Raw genomic sequence first — 15,097 nt, forward strand, 5'->3', positions numbered from 1 at the left:
CTGGCTGCTATTCTTATAAAGTTGGTCGAGGTTTGTTTTGGGTGTTGTTAGCCATTTCACTCCTTGCTTCTCTCCCATGTCCCGAGCGTATCAGAATTTAAATGATGTCATTCCCTATCTTTCATCCACACTTGAAGCTTTCTTTAACACTAAGGTATAAATGACTGATAACAGTTCAGAGAAAAGTAGAAATATACTCCTACTAGTGTGGTACTACTTCCCTTTCACATACCCTCAGCAGTCACAGTTCACAAGTTATAGCTTCCTTTCCTACTAGTTCTGACTTCACGGTTTTTTTTCAAAATAATGGTCTGACAGTTACTACAAACTAAAAAGGCTTACTAAGGATGATGAAACTCATTTACCATCATGGGGATAGAATGTTTTCTTTCACAGTGAGTATTTATTTGTAGTGAGAAACACCAAAGGGGTGGAACTCTAATATAATTTCAGGTGACACATACTTATAAAGGGGACATTTGCATGCAGAACTTTTTCTAGGGGCCTCTGTAATCCAGTCTCCCACTCCATTTGTGTATAGTATTTGGCAAATAAGTTCTCGATAAAAGTTAGTTAGATAAATAAATACATGAGTTGATTCCTAGGGACTGCATCATCAAAGCATTCTCATAGATGTGTGTCGATTTCTGTGGACTAGACCAGCTGCAGCATTCAAACAGAAATTAGAGTTTTGGTAGACAGTGTGCAAGCATGGAACCTAGAGTTGGACAGGAATTTTCTGTGCTCATTTGAAACTTGGCTCTGACTGTGGTTTCTCTGTCACAGATTTTGGGATAGCAGAGTGCTCCCACAGGGAAAGCCATGTGCGCTGACATGGAGACCGAATGGAACCTTGGCTAGGCTAGGAGTTGTTGCTATTTTAGTCACTTCCAGATGTCTGCTATTGGAGTTTTAAGGGAAAGGGAAAGATGTGTGGCGTGTGGTGGGCCACAGGGTGGAAGGGGAGGGGGAGACCTCTTTTAAGCCTTTCATTGTGTTTAAAACCACCCCTCAATATGCTACTGAGATGGATTGGATAAGGCTTTTAAAAATTGTGCACTTCAACAGTACCTCCTCTTTTGTTTACATGCTTCACTGCATATGTAGAAATAGACCAACTGAAGAAACCTTTGCGAAGTAATCAGGATTCCAAAATAAGGGCTCTTACCCGCATTGGTTGTGATCTAATATTTATTGAGTGCAGCCGTTGAACATAGGCTGAATGACACATACACCAGGTGAGTTAGCTGCCCCAGAAGCTACTGTGCTAACCTAACAAGCTCACCAGATGTTTGTTACATATCTACTTTCTCCTTTCATGTTATTTTGGAGGTGGCTTTTAATCCCAATACTGTCACTATGAATTAGAAAAAGAAGTCAGGTTGTAATGTTTATGTATGTGAAGATGAGGCCCTTTGAAATCTTTTCAAAAGGGGTGTCTAGATCCTTTCCAGGAGGTCCTGGCACCCACTCTGAACCAATCCAGGGGTCCAGGGACTTCTTGTTTCTTTGGTTTGCTGGGTAGGTATGGCATTAGTATGATGCAAATCCTGGTAGGCAAAGAAAGCATAGGAGAAGCAGTATAGCACAGTGGTTAAGCATATGGATTTGAATTAGACAGACCCTGTTCAGGTTCAGACTCTGTCACGTACTAGCTATGTGAACATGGACAAGTTACTTAACTTCTTTAAAGCTCAGTTTCTTCATCTGTAAAATAGGTGTAGAGCTATTGAGTCTTCTTCAGGTGGGGAAGTGATGGTAAATAACACCCCCTACCTTGTCGACCCAGGTTGTGAGCTAACCAGAAATAAGACAAAGGGTTAGACAGATGGAGGTCAGCACGCCATCTTTATTATTGTTAACGCTGATATTAAAGAATATGGCATCTTTTTACGGGCAAGTGAGCTTCAGAGGCAGACCTTCCTACCCAGCAGTCCTAGACCAGGACAGGATGCCCCTCACAGGGGCAGAGCACAGCATGGGATCTCAAAGGAGGAGGAAGAGTGGTGCCCCACATCATCCCCATTCCTCACCCATGCTCTACTGTCAGATGAGTCTCTCCTCCGTGGGGTTAGTATGAGGCAGTGGAGAGGGGCTGGGAGTTTTACAGTTACGGTTTTTCTCTACATGGCAAGTAACAAGTGTAGAGGAAAACGATTGCCCCTAACGGCAGCCACTTCAAGAGGGTTCTTGTGAGGATTCTGTAAGAAGAAGTAAGGTGTTCAGCACATGCTACCGGCTCAAAAAATTTTATTGATTGATATTATTACTGCAATTATCTTCTCACTTCACAAAGCATAGTCGTTTTAAGTTATTGTCAGAGAGATGAAATCAGAGAGAAGCTGGGGAAGTGGATATATAGTAATACAGAAACAATGCTGCCAAGCTAAGAGTGAAGAACACAATGAATGAGAGAAGGAGAGGAAGATGAAGACTATTATAAGGGAAGCAACATCAAAATATGCCATGTTCTGTGTATAGAGAGCAGTTACTCAGGTGGCCTTGGAAGATGGTGATTCCAACCCTGGCAGATAATTTTTGGGAAACAGAATGTAATTTCATGAATAAACATGCTTGTTAGGGGATAATAGTCTTGATGAATGGAAGGTTGTGCATATTGGTTCCAATGTCATCTCACCTGCTCCTTGTTTTTGCTAAGTGTGAGCTGAGATGTGGTCTCTGTGGCTTATGAAGAACCAATCTAACTGTGGCTCAGGTGACTGGAAGTGGAAACCTGCCATGACACTTTGAGGAAGCACATTTCAGATCCTCCCCCCAATATTAAGCAGGCTCTTAAAATTGTAAATTTAATGACACCATGAAGTGTGTTTTGATGTTTCAATCAGTGGGCATTTCACAGTAATGGCTCCACAGCTGAGCAAGCCTATAGTTGGTTAAAAATTTGGCCTATTTAGAAGTCCCTGAATTTCAAGTAAACCAAGAGACTGTCAATCAATGTGGAAGCTGAAACAGTCACTCCATGAAGCAAAACAATAGGGCTCACGTCAGAGCCATCTCCCAAGTTTGAAAATTAATGTCATTTTGTTATTCCTCTTAGAAGTCGATCTTTTTTCTTTGATTTGCTCTTCACAGCATCTGTTAAGTGACTTTGTTGTTGGATTTTAGGGATTGGCTCAATATTCCGTCCTCTTTTACGGCTATTATGACAATAAACGAACAATTGGATGGATGAATTTCAGACTGCCGCTATCCTATTTTCTGGTGGGGGTCATGTGCATTGGATACAGCTTTCTGGTTGTCCTTAAAGAGTAAGTTTCATTGGTCTCTTGGGAAGCAAGCATTGATTTCTGGAATCAAATGGAAAAATTAACTTGAGAATTGGATTTTTTTTTTTCTGTTTCATGTCTAGAGAATGCAGAGTATTTAAGAGATAAAATGTGGTTTTAATACCTACACTAATGTTAGACTATTACATCTCCCAAACAAAAGGGTTGAACACAAGTGCAGGACTTTGATCATCTCACTGGGTCACAGTGATGGTTGCATGCCTATCCTGTGGTTAAGCATATTTTAAAATTGTGCTTTTTTGTACTTTAAGGTGTGAATCAATGTTTCAAACAAGACAGGGAAACAGCTGCTGACCCCTCTTTTTGCATACAGAGAGGTTTGTGAGTTGCAGAATCAGCTCAATAGACAGAATCTGTTGTTCTCTGTTCATTAAAACAAACAAACAAACCAGAATAATCACTCATCCAAAAAATTTCAGCTGTGTAAGACAGAAAAACAAATGGCCCTCAAGGAGACTGTCATGATCAACTATATAGTCATGTTTTCTTTTTGAAGAGGATTTATTAGAGCATGGAAAAGAATTTCATTGGGGAACTGATGAAACTGCAGCTCATTTTTTCTCCCTGTCTGAAATATATTTTTAAAACCTCACTTGAAGACACTGCAGAAACCTAGCACAGTCATTTAGGGCTATAAATAATATGAATAATCCATCCTTTAGCTAATTTTCTGAACCAGTTTAGCAGGTGTTGAAACATCTCAATTAAAGTCTTCACCCTTTTATTTAACTATGCACAAGGTAAATTGACCTTTTGCTTCATTGCAGGGAAGGACCTCTACCTGAGGGTCCAAGTCCTCTTGAGCAGGAGCTTTCTGGAACAGTCTTTGGCATGCTTTGTGTCCTGTCCCTGCCAAACTTATTGGTTCCTCCGGAGAAAACTATTATGCTTAGTTTTTAAGCCCTTTCAGGACTTGAAAAAGGCCTTAATGGAGATCCCATATCCAAATTCTTTATCTAGTTGTCCAAGTGTAGTCAGAGACCCTAAGTATGTAAAGTGTCTGTCTACCTGATCAAGTACTACCACATTCCAAAAAATCTAAGATATTTCTAGTCTTTTGGCCATTTTGATTTGGCAGGACTAAAGTCAAGGGTACAGTTACGTTACAGAGGCCTTGTGAGTATCGTTTCCATATTGGTCCTTTAGTCTCCATAGTCACTGAAGAAAGCATGTCTAGGGATGTCCAAGTCCTCAGCTTCTTTTAGTGACTGTGCAGAGGCTACATACCCTAGTGGGCTCTTGAGCCATTCTTCATGGAATCAAATACCAGCTCTAGCCCATTCTAAAAGAACTTTGACAACTTGTTCAACTGCTCTATTTTCCCATTTCTAATAGAGGTGTAATGACACCTTGATGTTAGGATGGCTATGAGGACAAAATGAGTCAGTACATACAAACACTTAGAACATAGTTGGCATATGGTGATTGACAAATGTTAACTGTTTTATTAGGATTATAATTCATAGGCTTGTTGAAAAACCAAACAAAGCCAACATGGTAGGAATTGAGGTCATATGATAGCCCCAGCAGTAGGGTAGTCACATATGGTTATGTAGTTATACATTAATAGATTTGCACATTTATTATAATAATTTTCTGGCAGATGAGTGTAAAGCATCTAGAACAGCATTATGCAAAGAACTATAAGACAAGGTACATATAATTTAAAATATTCTAGTAACTATATTAAACAAATACATAGGTGGAATATATTTTAATAATATATTTTATTTAACTCAATATATCAAAAGTATTCCTTCAACATATAATCAATCTAAAATTATTATTGAGATATTCTCTGTCTTTTTTGGTACTAAGTCTTTGAAATCTTATGTATGTTTCACACTAGTTGCATTTCAAGTGCCCAGTAACCACATATTGCTAGTGGCAAACTTATTAGCTAGTGCAGCTCTGCAGGAAATGGCAGCTTTTCCTATTAGCTCAAAGATGCCATTTAGGATAGCTGTAGGGCACAAATTCTACATTTTCCCCCTCAAAGTCATCCATGTTATGCCACCCAAACCAGCCTGATTTTGGTCCCTCCCTCTGGCAGGGGACCTTTGGTTGTTCATTACCAGATTGGCAAGTCGTTTAAGTTCACTGGCCTATATGGCAAGACAATTCCAAAGCAATTTATGACTCCTACCCCACTCCTAACCCTGGGGGCAAGGCTTGGTAGAACAACTGACGAGATATAAATGATTGTTCAGAATCCTATATCATCTCTTTCCCCCACCACTGGCCCCAAACAAATACATTCTTGGAATAAACATGAGTGGCTTTATGGGATACATGACTCAAATCAAGGGAAACTAAAACTGAATACTGACATCAACTAGGCAACTGGTGGACTTTGCCCTCTTGCCCATATTCTTTGTCTTCAGCATCCTCATCCATAAAAGGGAAGCAAATATCTATATTTGATTAATTAATAGGGAAATTGGAAGGAAAATTAAATATCCAAGAAAGCACTTTTAGATTTTAATATAGGGTGACTAACTTTGTTGACCCAGGACTCTCCTGGCTTTAGCATTGAGTCTTGTGCCCTGGAAACCTACTCAGTCCCTGGCAAAGCAAGACTTCCATCATTCCTTGCAAATTGTATGTTGAGGTAGCTTCTCAAAGATATAGTTGTTCAAAAATATAACCCCCTTGAAAAAGGAGGAATTTTTGTTTAAGTATGTACACTTTTTTTCTCTACAGACAAGGAATGGAGCTGTACATGAAATATTTTATAGCTATCAGGGCCATCTCTTAGTAAAAATGTGTTGTTAGCAGAGGTTGTCTTCAATATCCTTCCTCCCTTTCTTGTCACTCCCTTTTAGTATTTCACTCCCTTTCTTGTCAATTCCCACATGCTAGACGTTCCCTGTTTGCTTGTCTGGCTAGAGCTCCGTTCTCTGGAAGGCTGTCTACAGCTACAGAATCTTGCCTGTGATAAAGCTCCATTCAAGACTTATCTGTCAAGTGGTCAGTTTTACTTGAGGCCCTGCCCTTTGCTCAGTGACAGTGCAAAAAGGGGTGATGGCATCTTAATCAAAAAAATCATTTTCTCCCTAGGTTAATCCCTTGGAAATGTTTGATTTCAACCCTTTTTGACCTACAAAAAGGCATTTTGTATGGTTCAACATATTTCATGGTGTCCTAGCTTGGGTACCAGAATGAAGTCAGAAAACCTAAGCCCTTGACCCACCCCTGTGGTTTACTTCTGTATAATGGCCAGCAAATCACTTGATAATTTTATCCTTCGGCTTCCCCAACTGTAAAAAGAGAATAATATTAACTACTGTGACCTCTTGTTAACTTTTTGAGAAGGACAAATATGATAATACACATCAATACCATTTGCAAAGGGTAAAGTGGTAGATTGATGTAAGGAATAATTATTTTTTGTTATCTTTCAAACACATTAGCCCATCTGAAATATATAAACCTCTGTAAGGAATAGGACTAAACAGTGGGGGAATTTAGATGACCTTAGAGATACCTGCCAAACTACATTGTCAGCTTTATGTCATTGTACTCCTTTCTTTTTTCAGTTCCATATCACTGCAATATTTAAAAAACTAAAACCTTATGGGACCATTTTATAATATATATCATATAATATTTTAATTTTGCACTTTATAGTGGTAGGGGAAAAAAAGGAAGTGGAGTAAGTGGAATATAGATCCTTAACCACTGAAGTAAGTAAATGTACTTTAAACTGTCCAAGCAAAAAAAATTTAAAACATCACTGATTAGAATATATGTAACCACTTGCTATTAAGTTGTATAAAAAATCTTGATTTTTGGTCAAGAGTTGTCAAGTATGGAAAAATTCCATGCATTCAGTGTAATCACTCTTTGGAAGGAGATTCCAAGGGGAATTGGAATCTGTGAAGGAGTTTCCTGATCTGACCTGGGTTAATCCATCCCTAGGCTTCACAGGGTCTGGAAACCAGCTAAAATTGTGTACAACAGTTTAAGAGTCTATACATATGTTTTTCCTGATGAGGGGCCTGGTGGTTTTCACCGGATTTCTAAAGAGATCCTTATCCCACAGGAGTTTCAGAGCCTCGTATATGACCCTAGGAAAACAGTTTAGGAAAACAAATAAAAAAATACGTAATTTTATATAACCTGTTTAATTGTTAAAATCATCAATGGTTAGTAGTCTTTTAATCTTGAAGGCCTGGAAAATGAACAGCTTAAAAAATTAAAACAAAAAAATATTTTTTTAATAAACTTTTATTTTCTGGTTATTAGAACAAACTTGTTTGAAAGTATATGTCTTTTAGATATTGCTTCTCCAATTTCCTTATAATTATGATGTTTCTCTAACCTCTCCCTTTCTGCTTGTATTCTGGCTGCTGGATTAAACTTCCTGTTTGTATAGGATGACCAAAAATATTGGTGATGATGGAGGTGGTGACGACAACTCCTTCAACTTCAGCTGGAAGGTGTTCACCAGCTGGGACTACCTGATTGGCAATCCTGAAACAGCAGACAACAAATTCAATTCTATCACAATGAACTTTAAGGTAAAAACACCAACTTCAAGAGCCTTTTCTTGGTATTTCTAAGAGTAAAATTGGAGCCATTCCAAATGGTCTAGGTAGCAAAGTATCTTGACAATTAAAAGAAAGATTAACTCATCATTTCTTCCTACCAGGATCTGGGCAGGGTTCTGATTATGACTGGAAAATGATTGATGACCCATGACAGCATTACTTCTCTCTAAATTTGGTAATAAAACAATGCCATTGGCTTGAAACAGCCAACCATTAGTAATCAGAATCAGATACTTTAAATAATAGAACAATGCTCGCTAATTATTTACAGGAATACATTAGCCCAATATTTTAAATGACTCTAAAGTATTATTTTGTAGTTGTTTTAAAAAACTGTACTAGAAGAGACTTTAGAATGAAGACTATCTTAGTAAATATTAACTCAACCAGAGTTTGTTTGTAAGAATTCTTCCTTCTCTATCTTACTTTTTCTCACTTGCTGGCAATATTCACCTGGTTTGTGGAATCCCAGATTCAGTTTACATTTTCATTCCTCACTTTCTGATGTTTGCAGAAATAATTCCTGAGTTCATGATGCTTTTTGTAGCTCAGATATTTCTTTTTTCTTTCTGTTTTGCCTGGGTACAGGAAGCTATAATAGAAGAAAGAGCAGCCCAAGCAGAAGAAAACGTCCACTTGATCAGATTCCTGAGGTTTCTTGCTAACTTCTTCGTGTTTCTAACACTTGGCGGGAGTGGATACCTCATCTTTTGGGCTGTGAAGCGATCCCAGGAATTTGCACAGCAAGACCCTGACACCCTTGGGTGGTGGGAAAAAAATGAAGTTCGTCTCTGCATGCTTTTTATGTGCTTAGAATCTGACATTTGAGATTTTGTGGGTTGTGCTTCAATGTTGGGATATGAAATATGGCCGCTCTTTACCTACCTCTGTCATCCTGACCTGAGAGTGAACCAACCTCGGCACACGTATCCCTATTCCAGCCTTACTTCCAAATCTGTCTACTGTCTGTTTTTCACTTTGTGACATTAGGGAAAGGTAGAGTTGGAAGAGAGATTAGAGCACATATTCCAACCAGTACGTTTTATAGACAGAGATAATGAATCTCAGATTAGGTGATGTGTTCATGGTCTCAGAACCATGGAGAACAATGAGAGTTAAAATTTAGGAATCTTGATTTCAAGCTCAGCACTCTCCATGACGCTATGTTGCTTTCTCTGCAGGTCCTGCATCTATCTCTGAAAGATCCAATTGTCCCCTGAATTCTTTGAAGCAGCAATGATAAAGCCCTGGGTTCTTATGTTTATTTCACTGGAAACATTCAGATTGCCTCCCCCACTTTGGGCAGGACTGGGCCTCTCTCTGTTTTTCACTAGCAGCCTAACTGCTTCACCTCCTCTCCTTACCCTATTATCTCCCCCTCCAAATGCTATTCAAATGAGGAAGGCCAGCTCTCTGAAAGGAATTAAGTATTATGATTGCGATTTGTCTTCAGGGTATCTGCCCATTTAGCAGGTCCAAGAAAAGAGGTCAGAGGTAGATATTTAGAATCAGGAAATCACTGGTCATGTGTTGTTTCTTGGGTCTGTTCCCTTTCATAAAATGTTCTAGAATACAGTGTGGCATCATTTTGAACTTGGGCATTTTCAGTGTGTGGAGATTTAGGCGGTGGGAAGTGTAGATTTCCCACACTGAAACTTCTGCAGAGTCTTGTAGACCAAACAGATTATGAAAGTCTTCATAAGCATAGAATTTCCTAGAAGAATCTTGCACAGAAAATGGTATAGCCTACTTACAACAAAAGGCTCCAAACAAAAACATTCTAGGTATTTCAGAAGCAGTAACACTGAAGATGGGAGACCATATATTTAAGAGCCTATGATGGCATAGACATTTCTTGGAAGCCTGTAAAACAGAGTCATTAGGTGGAGTTATTTTACTTATTTAAAACAAAAGGGAACCTCAAAGCATTACTAAGTTTGCTTTCAAAATTATCCTTGCAGTTATGATAGCATTTATAGGCAACATTATCATGCCACTTTGGTCCATGGTTTGTGCTGATCATATTTTTGTATTAATAAACCACAGAAAAGGAGAGATAATTGATTATCATCAAAAGGGTCACTCTTTGTAAGTACATGTTTAATATCCATCTTAGGGGACCCCTGATTCCTAGGGGCCAACAAAGGTAATAATGGGGATTCATGAAAAACTTTACAAATTTGATGAAACAGAATTTAAATTTACCTTATATAAGATTGCATAGCTCTGCCAAGTTTTTACTTTAGGCTGAAATTGTATCATGCTGATTTTATATTATGTCATGCTGACTTTTAGCTCCTGCTGGTCATACTTATACAATGTTCTTAGTCAAAAGGGAAAAACATATTGACAATTATTTTCTCGATATAGTTTGGTAGTTCTAATCATTCAAAACATGGAGTCTACCAGGGGGAAATGGGACATGTTAAACAGTGACAGTTTGAGCCAGGTATTCAGGTAAAGACATTGCCAGAGTCACCTGGAACCTTTTTTTTTTTTTTTTTTTTGCCCCTTATAGTTTGCATTCCCGCAAACTCAGTATTTAGTCCTGGGCCCATCTCAAGGAATTCATCCATTCTAACTGATTAAACTAGCCCATGTGCTGATGATTGCCAAATTAGTATTTCCAATTTGGACCTCATTCCTCAAGCAGATCATTTTCCATTTCCTTTGGAAATCTTGTTGTGAAGTGCAGAATCAGTTACCATGTATAACAGTAAATATTCTCTGCATAGAAAGTAATGTAAATCGCATCCCTCATTATACTAGGAAAGACTATTATTACTGGCACGTCCACAAGCTCACACACATGTACATCTTGAATATATGAGTTGAATATTGTCTCTGTTGTTTTAATAAGATCAAATTTTTAAAATGCATGAAATAATTTTAGTCTTATAAAATATCAAAGGAATCTAGCTGGAATCTTGCAAATTTGGAGGAAAGCAATAATTTTTAAACACTGTTAACTTGGTTCACCCCTTGTGTCTTCTTGTAGATGAACATGGTCATGTCCCTCCTGGGGATGTTCTGTCCAACATTGTTTGACTTATTTGCTGAATTGGAAGACTACCATCCCCTCATCGCTCTGAAATGGCTCCTGGGACGCATTTTTGCTCTTCTTTTAGGCAACTTGTATGTATTTATTCTTGCCTTGATGGATGAGATTAACAACAAGGTAAATCTTGTGTCTGGATTGTCCTTGCCATCAGCATGTTGTTAGATTCCCAATCTCAAGATTGCCAGAAATGCCTTAGAAATCTCTGTTGTCTTTATTTTTGTTTCCATTCCTCTGCTTTCTAGATTGAAGAGGAGAAGCTAGTAAAGGCCAATATTACCCTATGGGAAGCCAACATGATCAAGGCCTACAATGCATCACTCACTGGAAATACCACTGGGCCACCCTTTTTTGTGCACCCTGCAGATGTACCTCGAGGACCCTGCTGGGAAACAATGGTGGGGCAGGTAATGTCACAAACAGAAGTGCATAACAGTTAATGGATTAAAAAAGAGCAGGGTCACTATTTCTTCCGTAAGCGTGGCCTGTTTTTTATTGCTTATTAATGAAAATAGCTGAGACTTATTGACTGTTCACCATATGCTGGCTGTGAATTTCATATATATTATCTCTTATAGTCCTCACATGCATCCATTCAGGTAAGTAGTACCTTTACACCCCTTTTACAGTTGCATGTAAAGGAAGGATATTTTAAAATGGTCTGAGGAAATGTTTACTATCTATCTGTGTTATAATAAAACACCCAGATTTAGATACAACCCAAGTAAATATTTAAGTGGAACTCTAGTTAGTGTTACCTTTTTTTTTTTTTTTGCGGTACGCGGGCCTCTCACTGTTGTGGCCTCTCCCGTTGCAGAGCACAGGCTCCAGACACGCAGGCTCAGCGGCCGTGGCTCACGGGCCCAGCCACTCTGCCGCATGTGGGATCCTCCCAGACCGGGGCACGAACCCTTGTCCCCTGCATCGGCAGGCAGACTCTCAACCACTGCACCACCAGGGAAGCCCCAGTGTTACCTTTTTTCCATAAAAAAAAGAAAAGATTCTTTTGGGAGCATACACTAATACTCATTTCAATAATGTTAATTTTTGTCAAATAATTGCCCCTTAAGCATGAAAGGAAATACTATTTTAGGTTTGTTGTTTTCAGATGACTGTATAAATGACCCCAGTCCAAGACTAGTGGTATTTTAGCAGATAAAAGAAATAATGTTTCATATGGCTTTCTGTTCAATAAAGGGAAACCAAACCAAACAAAAACAAAAAACCTACTTCAGGTCTCTTATTTCTATACAAATCCAATTTATATTTTGAAAAGCCTTTAATTTTATCTCATTAGAATTGACATTCCTCATGTGCACTTCATAAACTGATTTTGGACTTTGGTTCATCCTTGATGGACAGACATTTTAAAATATGTCATAGTGCTTCTGTCTGTCAGACAACAGTTCAGTTTCAGCAGTAATGTGGTCTTTGGGAAATTATTTGAAATAATTTTTTACTGTGCACTTATTTTTTTGTAAGATATATGGAAAATTGAAAGTTAGCATTAGTCTTATGAAGCTAATTTAAACAAATACAGATATCATTAGATGTCCTCAGCTTCAGATACTCATCTGACTTAAGCCACTCATCTATGATTTCAACTGTGGGAAAAAGTAAGGAAAATGTATATAATGCTAGACAGACGTCACTGAAGACCAAGTCCAAAATGTATGATATAAGTAAGGATTCTATTTTATTTTTTAGGCTTTTAGGGACCAGATAAACCCTTCCCTTTCCAGTTACATGTTATTAAATACTTGATTTTCAGACATGCACATTTCATACACATTTACAGGAACATACTATGTATGCAATAATAAATGAAATGAAACCTGCCTGCAGTTGGTAGAGAGATGCTTGTGATACATGATGTGGTAGACAGAATAATAACCCCTCAAAAACGTCCATGTTCTAATCCCTGGAAACTGTGAATATGTTACCTTACATAGTAAAATGGACTTTACCAATGTGATTAAGTTAAAGATCTGGGGATAGGAAAATATCTTGGATTATGCGGTGAGCCTAACAAAATCACACGTGCTTATAAATGGGAGACAAGAGTCAGTCAGAAAAACTGGCTGTGACAGTGGAACCAGAGGTTGGAGAGATGCGCTTTAAAGGTGGGGGAAGGGGTCCACAAGCCAAGGAATGCAGGTGGCCTCTGGAAGCTGGAAAAGGCAAGGACACAGATTTCGCCCTGAGGCCTGCACCTTGATTTTAGGCTTCTGAACTCCAGAACAGTTTATGTTTATGTTGTTTTAAGCCACTAATTTTGTGGTAATTTCTTACAGCAGCAATAGGAAGTGAATACACAGGAGTATATGGGTTTCCATGTTTTAAAACTCCTTGAAGCAAAATCTGGTCACGGCACTTAACACAAGTCTGTTTTATCACATCTAGGCGGCTCCCTAAATCTTCAGCAAGAGTTGAGAGAAGTGAAAAAATATAAAGTGGAGTTTTCACAAACTCAAAGAGCTTGAGATATTCTCTTATGTACATCCCAGAATGCAGACTGGCATGAGGGCTAAGCAAACCACCCTTTACCAGGCAAACACCTGTTAAATAAGATTAATAGAACTAACTGTAAAGAATAAGGTGGAAGCTGCTCACTTCTGAGTCAGAGGCAGCAATTAATTAGACATGAACGTCATGCAATTTAGAATACTTATTTTCTGATTATGCAGAAGCTTCTGGGATGCTCCCACACACACTGAATTAAAATAAAGAAAAAATTATTTAATTCTTCTTCTTGGGAGCCCTTGTACTGTGCAGCTTGTCTTGTCCTTTTTTTTTTTTTTTTTTTTTTTTAAATCCTGTCTCTATCTAGTGGTTTTCCTTGCTTCATCATCTTTTCTTACTGCAATTTGTAGTTGGGTTTCCCTTTTCTCTTTCGCCTTCCTTTCTCTAAATGAATATTAAGCGCTTGTGGGAAAGTCTGCAGGAGCGGCAGGAGGGAAGGGCTGTGGTTCTGAAACATTTATTTTACCCACTTTTAAAACAAAGTGATTCCAGAAGAAATAGTAAAAGGCAGCTGCTTTGCACGGAATGTTGGAGATATAACCCCAAAGACTTGTTCATTTTTCTATGAGAACATTCCAGATATTTTCTCTTCTTCTCCATGGGTGCCCTCTGCTCTGTTTTTCCTCAAGGATACTGTGGGACTTAATCTCTTTTTGAATTTGAATATAGGAATTTGGTGGCTCCTTTATGTCTCCAGGGAATCTCAAGATGTAGTCACTTAGTCTCATCTCCAGTGACATTTGATAGGTAGGCAGCAGAGCCATACTTGGGAGACCGCTCTTTGAAGCTATATACTTAGGTCTGCATTTTGGCAAAGGAGAGAAAGCAGACAACAGCTGAAGATAATGACAATAATAGCTCACATTTATCGAATGCTTCTTGTGTGCCAAGCATTACCTCCTTGAATTTTTAAATTACCCTCTAAGTTATATCATTATCCCCATTTTATAGATGAGGAGACTATGACTTAGAAAGGTAAAATAATTTGCTCGAGACCTTAAAGAAAGTCAATGACAGGAGCCCAAATTTTACCTACAAAGTCTGATTAGAGTTTGTGTCCTTCTCCATAGTGCTGAACCGTCCTCCAGAAACATAATTAGCATCAACACATACTCCCAGACTCCTGCCATGGAATATCTGTGGCCCTTTGTGATGCCCCGTCTCTATTATTTTCCCTTCACTTGCTAATGAGCCTCTTAGGTTTACTGACCAAATACATGTCAGGAGAGTAAAGTGTGAGGTGTGGAGTGCAGTGCTCTGCAGAAGGCCTGTGTGGAGGCCATGCTTCCATCCTAGCACACTAGGAACTGAAATTGGATGATGATTCCTTGGTGGGCTGGACAACCATTTTTGGAATTTCCTTTCTTATAAAGCAGTGTATCCCTTCTATGTTATATTAATAAATATTTTTACATTTTAATATAATGTTTGAATCCTCTTCTGCTATTTTATGTGAAAGTTAGGACATCGCTTAGGAAAAATATTGTATTTCAACCATTGGGATGAGGATGCTTAGGAAGTTGTGGAGGACTTCAAAACCACTCTGAAATATTTTCTTTCTGAGGAAGTCTTCCCAACCTGGTGGTGGAAACCTAAAAATATCCCTCACAGCCTACTTCTAATTGATGCTAGTTATTAGAATCTGAACTCAAATT

At 38.5% G+C, this 15,097-nt stretch overlaps 1 protein-coding gene across 1 annotated transcript in view; it reads left to right on the forward strand.

Annotated features, from left to right (window-relative positions):
* The window catches only part of TMC1 (transmembrane channel like 1), a 131,707-nt gene that overhangs the window by 84,472 nt on the left and 32,138 nt on the right, over positions 1 to 15,097 (forward strand). The window contains exons 9-13 of the mRNA XM_022573505.2: positions 3,127 to 3,269; positions 7,687 to 7,831; positions 8,450 to 8,644; positions 10,860 to 11,039; positions 11,165 to 11,326. Coding sequence (XP_022429213.2) covers positions 3,127 to 3,269; positions 7,687 to 7,831; positions 8,450 to 8,644; positions 10,860 to 11,039; positions 11,165 to 11,326 — 825 coding nt within the window. The remainder of the gene's footprint in view (positions 1 to 3,126; positions 3,270 to 7,686; positions 7,832 to 8,449; positions 8,645 to 10,859; positions 11,040 to 11,164; positions 11,327 to 15,097) is intronic.

This window comes from Delphinapterus leucas, chromosome 6, assembly GCF_059928025.1.
Source record: "Delphinapterus leucas isolate spDelLeu-1000000601 "Yukka" chromosome 6, BTC_Dleu_Yukka2, whole genome shotgun sequence".
In the NCBI taxonomy this organism is placed as follows: Eukaryota; Metazoa; Chordata; class Mammalia; order Artiodactyla; family Monodontidae; genus Delphinapterus; species Delphinapterus leucas.